Source organism: Hoplias malabaricus, chromosome 14 (assembly GCF_029633855.1).
Source record: "Hoplias malabaricus isolate fHopMal1 chromosome 14, fHopMal1.hap1, whole genome shotgun sequence".
NCBI lineage: Eukaryota > Metazoa > Chordata > Actinopteri > Characiformes > Erythrinidae > Hoplias > Hoplias malabaricus.
The window spans coordinates 37,519,696-37,534,866 of NC_089813.1; the positions used below are offsets into that span (position 1 = coordinate 37,519,696).

General features: G+C 45.8%; 1 protein-coding gene across 2 annotated transcripts in view; it reads left to right on the forward strand.

Annotated features, from left to right (window-relative positions):
• Window positions 1-15,171, forward strand: part of ccdc120a (coiled-coil domain containing 120a) — a 67,335-nt gene that overhangs the window by 46,764 nt on the left and 5,400 nt on the right. For both annotated transcript variants that reach the window (XM_066644323.1, XM_066644324.1), the window contains exons 2-10: window positions 5,948-6,088; window positions 8,516-8,597; window positions 9,097-9,227; window positions 10,205-10,321; window positions 10,425-10,545; window positions 12,405-12,461; window positions 12,673-12,814; window positions 13,197-13,298; window positions 14,059-15,120. In XM_066644323.1, coding sequence (XP_066500420.1) covers window positions 6,041-6,088; window positions 8,516-8,597; window positions 9,097-9,227; window positions 10,205-10,321; window positions 10,425-10,545; window positions 12,405-12,461; window positions 12,673-12,814; window positions 13,197-13,298; window positions 14,059-15,120 — 1,862 coding nt within the window. In that variant the 5' untranslated portion in view covers window positions 5,948-6,040. The remainder of the gene's footprint in view (window positions 1-5,947; window positions 6,089-8,515; window positions 8,598-9,096; window positions 9,228-10,204; window positions 10,322-10,424; window positions 10,546-12,404; window positions 12,462-12,672; window positions 12,815-13,196; window positions 13,299-14,058; window positions 15,121-15,171) is intronic.

The following is a 15,171-nucleotide window of genomic DNA, read 5'->3' on the forward strand; positions in this document are numbered from 1 at the left end:
CCAGGGGCAAATAAGACAATGCTTAGGGCCAAATCTGAAAACAGCCCATGACTGTGGTAAACCCCCTGTTATTGGGCCGGATGTTATCAGCAGAGATTGTCCTCTATGTGTTTCTAATGAAGATGACAGACGTTTGTAGATAAAGCTGATTCTTTTTTTCTTTGGCTCTGCTCTGGGGCTGTTGTCTTGTCCAATGACCCACACAGTCGTTACGTACTGAGGAATGTTTAAGCCTGACCTGTGCTGACCGCTTATCAGCCTGGGGTCAGTCCGGAGTGTGTGAGACATTTGGCTTTGAGCTTAGATGAGAGACATGGGTCTGGGTTTGTGTGTGTGTGTGCGCTAAACCTGTGTTGAGCGGCCATGTGGAAACACAGCTGTGTCCACACTTTCTCGTTAGTGCCAGATTAATTACTGGAGGCACAGAACAGCAGAGTGTGTGTCTGCCTGTTGGAGTGTGTGTGTGTTTCTGTCAGCCCTTGTTAAGATCAGAGAGGTCACTGTAGATATTTGCTGAGCCGCTGCATCTCTATTTTTCTGGAAAAAGTGAAAAATCCTCAAAAACTCTGAGGAGAAACGTTGAGCAGAGAAACGACAGCTCTTAGTATAGCAACAACCAATCTGCTGAGGTCAGGAGAACAGAGAGAGACAGACAGGGAGGGAGGGAGAAATAATGAGAGCTGGACAGGCCCATCTGTAGAGAAACAATAACACAGGCTCCAACATGACTTAGAGAAGGTGCCGGAATGCTGGCAAACCCACTGAGAACAGCACAGCATTTATTTCAACGTTTACTCCATCCCTCACACACACACACACACACACACACACACACACACACACACACACACATTACTCCACAGATAAACACAGTTTAGCTGCACTGTTTAGGGGCGTGAGAGTGGCTCGTTGTTCACTGTATTAAGTACATATACCTTGTAGCTGCACACATAGTCCATTTTATCAGGTCCACTCTCCCTCTTATCTCCCCTTTCTCTATCGCTCTCTCTCTCTCACTCTCTCTCTCTCTCACTCTCTCTCTCCCTCCCTCTCTCTCCCTCTCTCTCTCTCCCTCTCTCTCTCCCTCTCTCTCTTCTCTCTCTCTCTCCCTCTCTCTCTCTCCCTCTCTCTCTCTCCCTCTCCCTCCCTCTCCCTATCTCTCTCTCTCCCTCTCTCCTTCTCTCTCTCTCCTTCTCTCTCTCTCTCTCTCTCTCTCTCTCTCCCTCTCTCTCTCTCTCTCTCCTTCTCTCCCTCTCTCTCTCCCTCTCTCTTTCTCTCCCCCTCTCTCTCTCTCTCTCTCTCTCTCTCTGCCTCTCTCTCTCTCTCTCTCTCTCCCTCTCTCCCTCTCTCTCTCTCTCTCTCTATCTCGGTTTCCTAGTACAGTTCCTCTAATCTGGCCTCTGTGAGTGTTTGTGGTTCCGGTGTTTTTTGTTTTGTCGCGAATGTGATGATGAGAGGGTTTTTTTGTGTGTGTTGATGGCCTTGGTCTCTCTCCCACAGACAGCAGCACGGCTCCATCGCCTGAAACTCAACACTGAAGTAGCGAGGGAGAACGCGGCCTGCACTGTTTACTCTATATACACTCGTTTATTTGTATTCAACTCATCAGGTGGATCACTTTCAATTGGCCTTCTTCTGACCCCACGAGTGTGTGTGTGTGTGTGTGTGTGTGTGTCTGAGTGAGGGTGCTTGCTTTGAGTTCATAATATAAAAGGGTTTTTCAAATGGGTTTTAACCAAGCCATATCTGGTGCAGCAAGAAGGGTCGCACTCACACAGCTCCAGGGACCTGGAGGTTTTGGGTTCGAATCCCGCTCCAGGTGACTGTCTGTGAGGAGTGTGGTGTGTTCTCCCTGTGTCTGTGTGGGTTTCCTCTGGGTGACTGTCTGTGAGGAGTGTGGTGTGTTCTCCCTGTGTCTGTGTGGGTTTCCTCCGGGTGACTGTCTGTGAGGAGTGTGGTGTGTTTTCCCTGTATCTGCATGGGTTTCCTCCGGGTGACTGTCTGTGAGGAGTGTGGTGTGTTCTCTCTGTGTCTGCGTGGGTTTCCTCCGGGTGACTGTCTGAGGAGTGTGGTGTGTTCTCCTTGTGTCTGCGTGGGTTTCCTCCGGGTGCTTCGGTTTCCTCCCACAGTCCAAAAACACACGTTGGTAGGTGGATTGGCGACTCAAAAGTGTCCGTAGGTGTGAGCATGTGAGTGAATGTGTGAGTGTGTGTCGCCCTGTGAAGGACTGGCACCCCCTCCAGGACGTGTTATTGCCTTGCGGCCAATGATTCCGGGTAGGCTCTGGACCCACCACGACCCTGAACTGGATAAAGTGCTTACAGACAATGAATGAATGAATGGCTGGGGCAACCAGGCGTTGCTGCATGTGGGGTCACTAGCACACAGGATCGTGGGGTCCTGGGTTCAATCCTCACCTCAGGTCTGTAAGAAGTTTGCTCTATTCCATGTGTGTGTTGGGGGTTTCATCGGGGTGCACTGGTTTCACAATCACAAAAGCCATATTGGTAGGGTGAATGGCTGTGTGAAAGTGTCCACAGGTGTGTGCGCGCAAGTGACTGGGTGTGTGTGTGTGAAAGTGTATGAAATGGTTACAGAAGATGAATGAATGAATAACTCTTGGGAAAATATGAGATTTAATAAAACAAAAAACATATCCCCTGCACTCCAATGGGAGTGGTTTCAAAAATAACTTGCAGTTATTAAAATTGACATTGTAGAATCCTGATGAGGAGTTTTGTGTGTTCTCCCTGTGTATGCGTGGGTTTCCTCTAGGTGCTTCAGTTTCTTCCATAGTCCAAAAACACATAGGTGGATTGGATACTAAAACAAGTCCCTAGGTGTGAGTGTGTGGTGCCGTATGTAAGGTGTGTCCCTGCCTTGCGCCCAGTGATTCCAGGTAGGCACGGGACGCACTGCGATCCTGAACTGGATAAGAGTGACTGACAGATAATCTTGATTTTTATGTATTTACTTCTGTTTTAAAACAGTGGGTTTGAAATAACACACATGTGGACATTTAATCCTGGGTAAAAAAAGCACCCAAGCCACTGTTGTTTCTTTGTGGGTGGCTTGGTGAACAGAAAGTGCGTTTGTAGAGTTTCTGAAGATGTTTCTCATGCAGTTCATAGACTCAGGTAATCACTGTTTAGGGGAAAGTGCTGGGGGAGTGTGAGAAAAGCTTGTTTGTTGGACACTGAGCTGAAGATGGAGGGAATGTTGTTGGTGCCTGTGGTGTGTGCAGACAGAGATGTTTACAGGAAGTGGCTGTGGGGCACTTTTGGATTAGAACTGTAAACCACAGCACTGCTTTGTTGGAGGGTTTTTCTTGATTCTCTGTGTTTTTGCTGCATATGAGCTTAAGGTCATCAGGGTCAGTGCCATATTGAGCTGTGGGAACTGGAGAGTGTTCTCTGGAGTGATGGAACTCCATCCAGAACCTCTGGGTTGAGATGGAGTGGGGTTTGGGATCCAGAACTAGTCATCGAACAGCAGCTGATGCTGTAAATGTGTTAGTCTCTCACTCTTTCTTTCTCTCTTTCTCTCTCTCTTTCTTTCTCTCTTTCTCTCTCTCTTTCTTTCTCTCTTTCTCTTTCTTTCTTTCTCTCTCTCTTTCTGTCTCTTTATTTCTCTCTCTCTCTCTCTCTCTCTCTCTCTCTTTCTGTCTCTTTCTTTCTCTCTCTCTCGCTCATTCTCGCTCTCTTTCTCTCTCTCTGTCTCTTTCTTTCTTTCTCTCTTTCTCTTTCTTTCTTTCTTTCTTTCTCTCTTTCTCTCTCTTTCTTTCTTTCTTTCTCTCTCTCTTTCTGTCTCTTTATTTCTCTCTCTCTCGCTCATTCTCGCTCTCTTTCTCTCTCTCTCTCTTTCTTTCTCTCTCTCTCTGTCTCTTTCTTTCTCTCTTTCTTTCTCTCTTTCTCTCTCTTTCTTTCTTTCTCTCTCTCTCTCTTTTCTCTCTCTCTCTCTTTTCTCTCTCCCTCTCCCTCTTTCTTTCTGTTGTTTATATAGTTCAGTGTATGCCTCCCATTTCTGCTTCCTTCTCTCTTTTTTCCGGCTTTTTGGGGCTGTTTCCTGTCCTGAGAGCTTCTCTTCCTCTGCTCATATTCCCACGTGTGTGTGTGTGTGTTCATGGTTCTGGCATGAATTGTAAGTTTGTTTAGAAAGTCATGATAAACTTCACAGCTAAAAAAAAGGATGAGCTCCATTCTATTGTCATCGATGTATGACCTGGACAAAAAGTGGCCATAATTCTGTGCTTTACAAACAATTAATTGTTGATGAGTGGTAAAAATTCTCACTTTATCATATCCGTGCATCATATTACTGATGTGTGTAAGCGCACTGTGCGGCTCAGTGCTTTCACACAACACTAGGGCTGGACGATATGGATACAAATTTATATCATGATATATTTCTTACTTTTAATCGATATAATAGCGATATCAACAATTAACAGTATACAATCCACTGAAAATGTCCAAGAACAAACAAGACACATGACATCACCCTCAAACATAAACATAGTGGTTTGTCAATATTAATACTTTTAAGATTAATTTTAAATTGAGTGCATTGAAGTGATGGCGGTGCCCTGTAATGACCCCCAGTCAGTGACAGACGCTGTAAATAATGTATATTGAAATGTTGAAAATGTGTTTAGTTCTCCCCCTGTCTGTGTGGGTTTCCTCTGGGTGACTGTCTGTGAGGAGTGTGGTGTGTTCTCCCTGTGTCTGCGTGGGTTTCCTCCGGGTGACTGTCTGTGAGGAGTGTGGTGTGTTCTCCCTGTGTCTGCGTGGGTTTCCTCCGGGTGACTGTCTGTGAGGAGTGTGGTGTGTTCTCCCTGTGTCTGCGTGGGTTTCCTCCGGGTGACTGTCTGTGAGGAGTGTGGTGTGTTCTCCCTGTGTCTGCGTGGGTTTCCTCCGGGTGACTGTCTGTGAGGAGTGTGGTGTGTTCTCCCTGTGTCTGCGTGGGTTTCCTCCGGGTGACTGTCTGTGAGGAGTGTGGTGTGTTCTCCCTGTGTCTGCATGGGTTTCCTCCGGGTGACTGTCTGTGAGGAGTGTGGTGTGTTCTCCCTGTGTCTGCGTGGCTTTCCTCCGGGTGACTGTCTGTGAGGAGTGTGGTGTGTTCTCCCTGTGTCTGCGTGGGTTTCCTCCGGGTGCTCTGGTTTCTTCCCACAGTCCAAAAACACACATTGGTAGGTGGATTGGCGACTCAAAAGTGTCCGTTGGTGTGAGTGTGTGAGTGTGTGTTGCCCTGTGAAGGACTGGCGCCCCCTCCAGGGTGTATTCCCGCCTTGCGCCCAATGATGGACCCACTGTGACCCTGAATTGGATAAGGGTTACAGATAATGAATGAATGAAAATGTGTTTAAAATTCATAGGATTGTAATTGAAACATTTTATATTGTGATATATGTTAATATTGAATTATTGCCCAGCCCTACACAATACCACATGAAAAATCCAGGAAGGATTTAATGCTGGAGTGGCTTTATACCACTCTTTCCGATGCTTGGCTCTGAGCACAGTGACCTTAAGCTCCAGAGAGTCTCATTTTAACTGGTGCTTGTCTGTAGAGAAGATACAAACCGTGCACAAGTGACTGATTGTGTCCAGAGTTGGGGGTGCATGAAGTAGCTGAAGTCTGGACATAAATTGCATGTAATATTTCATGCTTGTAGGCAGTTAAACAGTATGAATGGAGCCCCTCTTCTCCTGCACCTGGTCGGGCTGAGTAATCTTTGTTTACCTTTGTGATTGCTGCTGGATCCTTAGCCCTTATCCCCTCACACTGACCCATCACATTTATATAAAGTGTAACTGTAAAGACCCACAAACTAAATTATCTGCCCACCTTCAGAGCCGGGTCTGACTCGGGACCCGTATGTGTGGGTGCTGCTGTGTTACTCACTGTTTCTTTGATGTGTGTTTGTGTGTGTGTGTGTCTTTTGCAGGGCTTTGAATTTGCAGAGTACGCATCACCAGCAGCAGGGTGGCGATCCCTCAGGTGGACTGTGTTACTGCAGTCTGAGTGTTAGAGCTGCTGCATGGCCTCAGGCCCGACAAAGTGCAGCACGCATGAACACAGCCGCAAGGTGAGACACACTCCTCTCTGACAGATACATGTGTTCTGTTGATTTTACAAGTGAAAATATGTACATCTATAGACAACACACTGCTGGGCATTTAACTATGTTCACTGTTGAAACAGTGACTGGGTGAGCGTGATGAATTAAACTTGGCTCGCGCTCTAGCCGTATGATTTGGCCATTTCTATAGTGGTAAAAATGTGAACAAACCCTAAACTCTAAAGAAATATGAGTAAATGTTTTTCATATTTCAAAAGGGATGTAAACAATGTCAACCCCACCCTGCATCCCTGGGTTTGATTGATGTGAAATATTGCTACACATATGTTTTCAGACAGGGTGGCACAGTAGTGCAGCAGGTAGTGTCACAGGCACACAGCTGCAGGGACCTGGAGGTTGTGGGTTCGAGTCCCGCTCCGGGTGACTGTCTGTGAGGAGTGTGGTGTGTTCTCTCTGTGTCTGCGTGGGTTTCCTCCGGGTGACTGACTGTGAGGAGTGTGGTGTGTTCTCTCTGTGTCTGCGTGGGTTTCCTCCAGGTGACTGTCTGTGAGGAGTGTTGTGTGTTCTCTCTGTGTCTGTGTGGGTTTCCTCCGGGTGACTGTCTGTGAGGAGTGTTGTGTGTTCTCTCTGTGTCTGTGTGGGTTTCCTCCGGGTGACTGTCTGTGAGGAGTGTGGTGTGTTCTCTCTGTGTCTGTGTGGGTTTCCTCCAGGTGACTGTCTGTGAGGAGTGTTGTGTGTTCTCTCTGTGTCTGTGTGGGTTTCCTCCAGGTGACTGTCTGTGAGGAGTGTGGTGTGTTCTCCCTGTGTCTGTGTGGGTTTCCTCTGGGTGACTGTCTGTGAGGAGTGTGGTGTGTTCTCTCTGTGTCTGCGTGGGTTTCCTCCTGGTGACTGTCTGTGAGGAGTGTGGTGTGTTCTCCCTGTGTCTGCGTGGGTTTCCTCCGGGTGACTGTCTGTGAGGAGTGTGGTGTGTTCTCTCTGTGTCTGCGTGGGTTTTCTCCGGGTGACTGTCTGTGAGGTGTGTGGTGTGTTCTCCCTGTGTCTGCATGGGTTTCCTCCGGGTGACTGTCTGTAAGGAGTGTGGTGTGTTCTCCTTGTGTCTGTGTGGGTTTCCTCCGGGTGACTGCCTGTGAGGAGTGTGGTGTGTTCTCCCTGTTATTATTATTATCGTTACACTTATATAGCGCCTTTCTAGACACCCAAGGACGCTTTACAATCTACACTGCTCAGAACGCTCAATTCACACACACTGGTGAGAAGCGGCAGCCAAACGCGCACAGCGTACTCTCAACCAGAAACGACCGTCCACCTGGAGGACTGCATCGGGCACTAGGACTTCACCCAGGACAGAGCGCCAATCCATATCTGGGCACACACACATTCACTCACAAACCAGGACAGTTATTACAGAAGCCAATTCACCTACCCTCCATGTTTTTTGGACTGTGGGAGGAAACCGGAGACCCCGGAGGAAACCCACGCAGACACGGGGAGAACATGGAAACTCCAACCAGATGGGACTTGAACCCAAGATCCCAGCGCTGGGAGGCGAACGTGCTAACCACCAAGCCACCGTGTCGCCTGTGTCTGCGTGGGTTTCCTTCGGGTGACTGTCTGTGAGGAGTGTGGTGTGTTCTCCTTGTGTCTGCGTGGGTTTCCTTTGGGTGACTGTCTGTGAGGAGTGTGGTGTGTTCTCCCTGTGTCTGCGTGGGTTTCCTCCGGGTGACTGTCTGTGAGGAGTGTGGTGTGTTCTCCGCGTGTCCATGTGGGTTTCCTCCGGGTGTTCCGGTTTCCTCCCACAGTCCAAAAACACACGTTGGTAGGTGGATTGGCGACTCAAAAGTGTCCGTAGGTGTGTGTGTGTGAGTGAATGTGTGTGTGTGTTGCCCTGTGAAGGACTGGCGCCCCCTCAAGGGTGTATTCCTGCCTTGCGCCCAATGAATGAATGAATGTCTTCAGACAAGGATCAAACTTAACATTTCAGACATTTTGTCTAAAAGTTTGTCTGCTTTTATTTTTTATTTGAATGTGAGTAAAACTTTAAAGGCTCAATCTTTTGGCCTACTGTCCAAAAATGGCATTTTGTATTTCATTTTACTTCATATTTTAAGAGATATGTATCTTTTTAAACTGCAGGCTTATTGTTCAGGTGCTTTCAGCTTAATATTAATAATAAAAACACAAGTTTGACCCAGGAATGCTGAAGTCTGGTCTGCGGTGTGAGGAAAGTAAGATAAAGATCACTCCAGTTCTCGGCTGAAGACCTCTATATTGTATTACCTCTTCAGTTGTACTGTATCTGCAGGTCTTTGAAGATCTTATCATTTTCATTTTGCCTGAAAACGTGCTGCATGTGTATGATGTGCAGATTACAGGACAAGCAACAATACAAACATCCCTCTCTCTCTCTCTCTCTCTCTCTCTCTCCCTCTCCAGGTGAGCTCAAGGTCAGCAGGCAGCAAGGTCAAGCAGGAGACACATGACATGGAGGTCAAAGGTCACCTGATTACTGGACCTGGTAATTTATTATTGAGTGTGTGTTATTTGTGTTGCCTCTTCCACACATGAACTCCAGAGAATTTCTAGAGAAACTGTAGTGTATCAGATCTGGAGATGTCCCAGAGTGGTCTTTCACACATGCAGTGCACTGTGGGAGATTTTCTGTGTCAGATGCGCTCTCGCAGCAGGAAATTAAACACAGGTTTAGGGGAGGTGCAGCACCTGTGCAGTGCGTGCAGGAGAACTCCGGAACATTTCCGGTGCCGTTCTCACATGTGCTGACTCCGACTTCACCCGGAGTCTTTACAGGGGTGCTACCAGGGTAATGTCAGGGACTGTTGCGAGTGTGCACATTCACATGCATGTGTGAAAGAGACATCTGTCTATATTTGTTTGTATGTAGTGTTACCAGATGTGTGTGAATGTGTTTCCAAATACTGTACATATAAATACTGTACATATATATGGGAGTGTAGTCCTTACACGATTATAAACCCTGTGTGTGTGTGTGAGTGTAGAGCTGCAGGGTTGTATGGACAGTAAGCAGCGAGCTGAGCGGATGGTGGAACTGCAGGAGAGACGCAGGAGTCTTCAGACTTTACTCAGTACACGCCTCGCTGAACTCAGAAGAGTGTGTATACAGGAGGCTGTGAGTATCTCTCTCTCTCTCTCTCTCTCTTTCTTTCTCAACCACAAAAAAATGTCCAGAAACACACACCTAACCACACCTAATTATCACACTTCTGAGCCCTGCAGCGCTCGGACACTGATAGCCACTCTCGTGCTGTGCCCTGCTGTCCGTGGCTCTCTCCTCGACTCTGAGTACCCGATAACTGGACATAAGTGCTGTCATCCTGCTGTGCTTCCTCCAGGAAACATCAGAGTGCAAACCATCACACATAACACCTCCTGGCCATGTTTTTCAGGTTTTATATTATTCTTACAACTCAAAATGTACATGACTTACTTAGAGACTGCCCTCCTTTTTGTTTTTCATTACATTTAAAGAACTTACAGAAGTTAACAATATGTGTTTATGATATTAGATAAAATCCACTAATTTTAGAAAGAGGAGAAGTGAATAAGATCTAAAACTACACCTCCTAATCTGTCCTCTTCAGATTAACGTAACCTGAGCCTTCATCTTTGATGGAGAGGCGAAAAGCAAGCTCAACTCTCGCTTCATATCAAACCCATCCACAGCCATTCATGTCCATCCCTCTTGTGATGGAGAAGAAAAACTGAGTAGTATGAGTCTGAAAGGATGTGAAGCAGTCAAGAATCCCTTACTCAGAAAAGGAAATAGACACAACTTAAGAAAGAAGCTGCTGTAAAACAATGTTTACAAAGGTGGATTGGCCGCCCCAGAGTCCAGACCTCAACTTCACTGAATGTAATCAATCAATCAATCAACCTTTATTTTCACTCTGAAGTACATCGAGGAAAACCCTCATTTACAATGAGGCCCACATCTTAAACCACATCTGAGGTTTAAGTTCGTGTTTAATGTGTTTATGGCTGCATCACAAAGAGGTCAAAAGAAGTTCACAGTCCCACAGTCATGTCCATCAGCTGTTGAAGTCGTGTGCTGTAGTGACGTATGCTGTATTGTGGCTAATTCTGCAGGAACTGACGGGAGAGGTTCCAAATGAATTTCCTCTTGAGGTGGGAGAGAAACCCCCTCAGGTCCGGCGCAGGGTTGGTTTGGCTCGCATCGGATTCAAACACAATCCAAAGATCGAGGTACATTTATCTTAGGCCTGCGGTGGTGATGGTGGTGTTATAAGTGATATTCTTTGTCAGATTTAGTGACCGTAACAATTGATCTATGTTTGTTGTGATGTAGGAGGATGAGGCATCTCAGCGGAGGAAAAAGCCTCTGTTCAGTGGTGCCCTCCGCAGGCACACAGACGCAGAGCAACCACTGAATAACAGCAAGAGGACAGTCCACAGAGGATGCCACACTGGTAAGCATAGTCCTGCGGATTATTTTCATTATAACACATATTTTACATGAGAAAAAAGCAATTAATGTTTGTGAAAATAAAAATAAGTATAAGTATAGAATCTGTGACACATCCAGGCCACCAGGTGTCAGTATTCCAGCTGCTTTATAAAATCAAGACCATTGACAATGATTATGCTGATTGTTATTATACTGAATGAAAGCTATTTTCCACCAATCAGAATGGGGCAATTAGCATAATGCTAATTAGCTACAGTTTAAAATATTGTTTTCATATACATTTTTTAAATATTTCATTTTGTGAAACGTACATTCCCAGAAAACACCTACAGAATGTTTACTTTGTTTATAATTTTCCATATTTTAATCAAATAAAATAAGTATAGAACTTTTAATTAGATTTTACTGAAGTACTCCAGTCTCTCAGCCAATTAGAGCCATTTATACCCCCCCCCCTCACACCTCATAACACAGCTGACTGGCTCAGTCTCATTAACGAGGACTTACTATCCATTTATTAATCTAATGAGACATGCATACTAATTAGGATGCGATGGTGGAAAAAGGCAAAAAATTATCGAATCTTTGAAGTAACACATATAACATTAGTCCAATCAGAATTATTGACCCTCTGCCAAGTCCAGCTATTAAGACCCTCTGCCTCCGAGCTCAGCTGACCAGCTCAGCCCATCACACACACACGTTCCTCTAATTAATGTCTAACGAGGCATGCATATTAATAAGGATGTTATAGTGGTTGTTAGTTTCCTGTATATTTCAGTTCTGAGTAAAAACATCTCATATTTTATTTAGATATATTTTTAAATTGTATTTATTTATATAGTTTTACTGAGCATATATATATATATATATGTGTGTGTGTGTGTGTGTGTATGTGTGTGCTTGTATGTACATAGCTTGTATTTGTCTAACTATATACATTTTATATTTAGCAGTATAATGAATAGGAAAATAAGTAGCTTTTCTTATATTGTTGCTCTGGTAAGGAACTTCTGGATTAGGGAAAGCAAACATAGCAGAAACATAACAGGAACCTCAAGGACTTCTAACATTGTTATGTAACATCATTCAAGGCCTTGGAGCCATTGTTCTTTCTGACCTTCCTCAAGCACTAAAACAGCTCATGGGAGATGCCTTGAAACTTACACACACACACACACACACACACACACACACACACACACACACATATATATATACACACTCCATAGGACTGAACCCAGTACTGCTGTCAGGCTGCAGTAGAACAGTTTGCTGTCTTTGGGCTTGGCTCCAGGCTGGCTTAGCTTTGATCTCTCTCTCTCTCTCTTTCTCTTTCTCTCTCTCTCTCTCTTTCTCTCTCTCTCTCTCTCACACTCTCTCTCTCTCAGTTTAAGCTTATGGAGATTAGACTCAGCTTTATGACAGTGTGAGAGAGAGAGAGAGACCGTGGGAAGGTGTGTGTGTGTGTGCACAAGTGTATTATTAATTTGGGAAGAAATGTCTCCCTCACACACACCCTGGAAAAGGTCTGTCTTAGAAAAGCAAGTTTGTACAGTAGAGGAAGTAACTGCATGGTTTCCTTCCATTATTACTGCCATAGGATCTCTCTCTCTCACACACACACACAGATTTGTCAGGATGTGAGGTCATTCATATGTCCTGTATGTATTGTAGATATGCATGCATCTGTGTATATAGATAATGTTGTTGTCAATGTTTATTTTTCCATATTAGAGCACTATTTACATTATGATAAAAGGTCATGAACCAATAGAACACACAAATGTACACACACACACACACACACACACACACACACATATATATATATATATATTTTTTTGTTTGTTTTCACAGACAACACAATGAAGTCAGAGAGCAGCTCCACGTCAGACTCCACGAGTCAGGAGAACGGTGAGTTACAGACTTTGTAGTTTTTGTGTGAATGATAAGCTTCTAAAAAGCTTCTAAAAAGATGAAGTAAATGACACTCTCTCTCTCTCTCTCTCTCTCTCTCTCTCTCTATCTCTCTATCTATCTATCTATCTCTCACTCTCTCTCTCACACACACACACACACACACACACACACACTGTCCTCCATATTTTTTTCTTTCGTTCTTAAGAGGAAACCTCTGATAGCTTGTCCCCCTCTGGTACCCGGCTGGTCCCGGGGAGCCCGGACAGCAGGTTCTGTCGGAAACTCTCTCCAGTGGAGATTTATTATGAAATGAGAGCACGACGCAACTCTGTGGCCAGCTCAGCCAGGTGTGTAACACACACACACACACACACACATGCACAAAAACACACACAAGTCAAAAGTATATAGTCAGCTCTTATAATTGTTGAATTCAGCTAATTTAAGGTGCACCCACAGTGTACATAGATGCTTGGTTCCACACACACACACACACACAGAGTACTTATTGTCCTCTAAGTCTAATATTGAACTAAAATGCTGGTTTAATTTCAGGGAATATTTTTTTAACGTAGGGTAAGGATTGGTCTGAGAACCTAATCCCAGGATATAAAAGGTCTCTAAGTGGACACCTGTAAAATACAGTAACATAAAGAGCACTTGGTTATTATGGTATTTTCTGCTACTTCCCAGACATTTCTAGATCTAAAATGAGTGTTTGTATTTCAGTCCGAGTCGCTCTCTCCCACGGAGTATGTCCAATCTGGAGGGCAGGAGTGTCCCTGCCACACCAATGCTGACCCGCAACGGCCCCAACGGCGTCCACATCAGGTGTTTGTCCCCCTCTCTCCTGCCCTGTCTCTCTCACACACACACACACACACACACACCCAACGGCACTATTTACAGTGTACACAATAAATTGTTTTTGCTTCAAACATGTTCCCAGTTAATCACTTCAGATGTTTTGAGATTCCTGATGACACCCAACGTCTTTATGTAAAAGAGCTCATTTAAATGTTAGACAATTGAATAAAATTGTCATTTTTACTGAACAAATGAATACCTTCACACACACGTGTGGCATGTATCCGTCCCCTGGGCCTCATACAGAAGTCCTCTGGGTTTAATGAGACAGATAATGGATAATGACTCTAGAATTGAAAATGGCATCACCGTTTGGATTGAGTTACCCTTCCTTAATGAACCTGTGATGCGCTAATGGATGTGTTGTTTGCATTTAGACGCTCTTCTTATAGCACTTTAAATCCAGCTGAATCGAATTACACACACACACAGAGTGGTGCATTGTGCCACAGAAGCATTGCTATGAGCTCTTTATACTGAGGAGACATAGAGGAGCACTCAGCCAAGCCCAAGCTATTACCTGCTCACAAACACAGTATAATCAGTGGAGAATGTAAGAGCTTACTCTGTATCATTTGGCTCTGGTAGCAGAGTTCTATTCAAATTAGAAAAGATATTAATTTAAAAATATGTAAAATGTGCTAAATTGTATATTTTCCCATGGAATTAAACCATTATATTTTTCTAAACTCAGCATCTTTCTTTGATTCTGATTTTTCGATAGGTCCGAGTCGTCCAGCAGTACAGCGGGAAATAAGCAGTGGTCAGACAATCAAGAGACGGCTCAGCCAGTGCCTGTCCCATCTCAGGAGGGGCAGAATGGTGGCACTTACAGCACCCAGACACGCCGCAGCAACAGCTCAGAGGCTCTCCTGGACCGCAATACCAGCACTGGTATTGATGAAGTAGGTCAAAAGTCAGGTCTGCCTGTTCGTAACGGGCCATATAAGAGCTCGGAGGCACTGGTAGATGGTCGTCTGAAGCAGGCGCAGAGGGGCAGCCCAGAGCGGCAGATCAACGGACATGCGGAGGCGTCCCGAATGCGCTCTGTTTCAGGTGGACGCTCGGTTAATGGCCCTAGTGCAGGCTACAGTGAGGTTCTGCTGGACTATGTGTGGGGCAAGCAGCAGAAAATGCAGCAACAACAGCTTCTACAGCAAAGACTTCAGGCTCAGAACACTATTAAAGCACGGGCTTGGCCCGACACCCCCTCAGGAGCCCCCCCACCCTACATGAACGGCTTCCCCCAGACACAGGCCGTCATTCTTGGCTCAGGACCCCCAGCCTACAGCCCCTTGATGCTGCGAGGTAAACCAGGGGAGCCACGGCGGGTCAAAGTGACCCGCACTAAATCTTGTGGGCCGTTTATTCCCCTCCAGCAGCACCAGCAAGACACCGCGCTCATTTCTTCCTACGAGATGCCCACAACCAACGGGACATCCGGAATGGGTCATTACAGAGATCCTGAGCAGCCTCCAGGGCAGTTCCCACAGTTCCAGCACTCTGGCCCTGTCCCAGATGAATCCACACGCAGTCTGCACAAAGCTCTGGCTCTGGAAGGTCTGAGGGACTGGTACCTGCGCAATGCTCTGGGGCAGACGGGTGTCAGTTCAGCAAAAGTCCAGGAGGGGGCGCCATCCCAGCGCAGACGCACCACAGCTTCTCTGCACACTCCACACCAGCCACACCCTCCTCTCAAACACCAGCCACAATCTTTCCAGGGAGACACACCCTACCCCCAGCTGCCCCAGTCCGCCACATTCCATGGGCACCCCATACACGGCCGGTGAGTAGAGGCTCAGGGTGGAAACAGTAAAACTTAATCTAAAGGGGATAA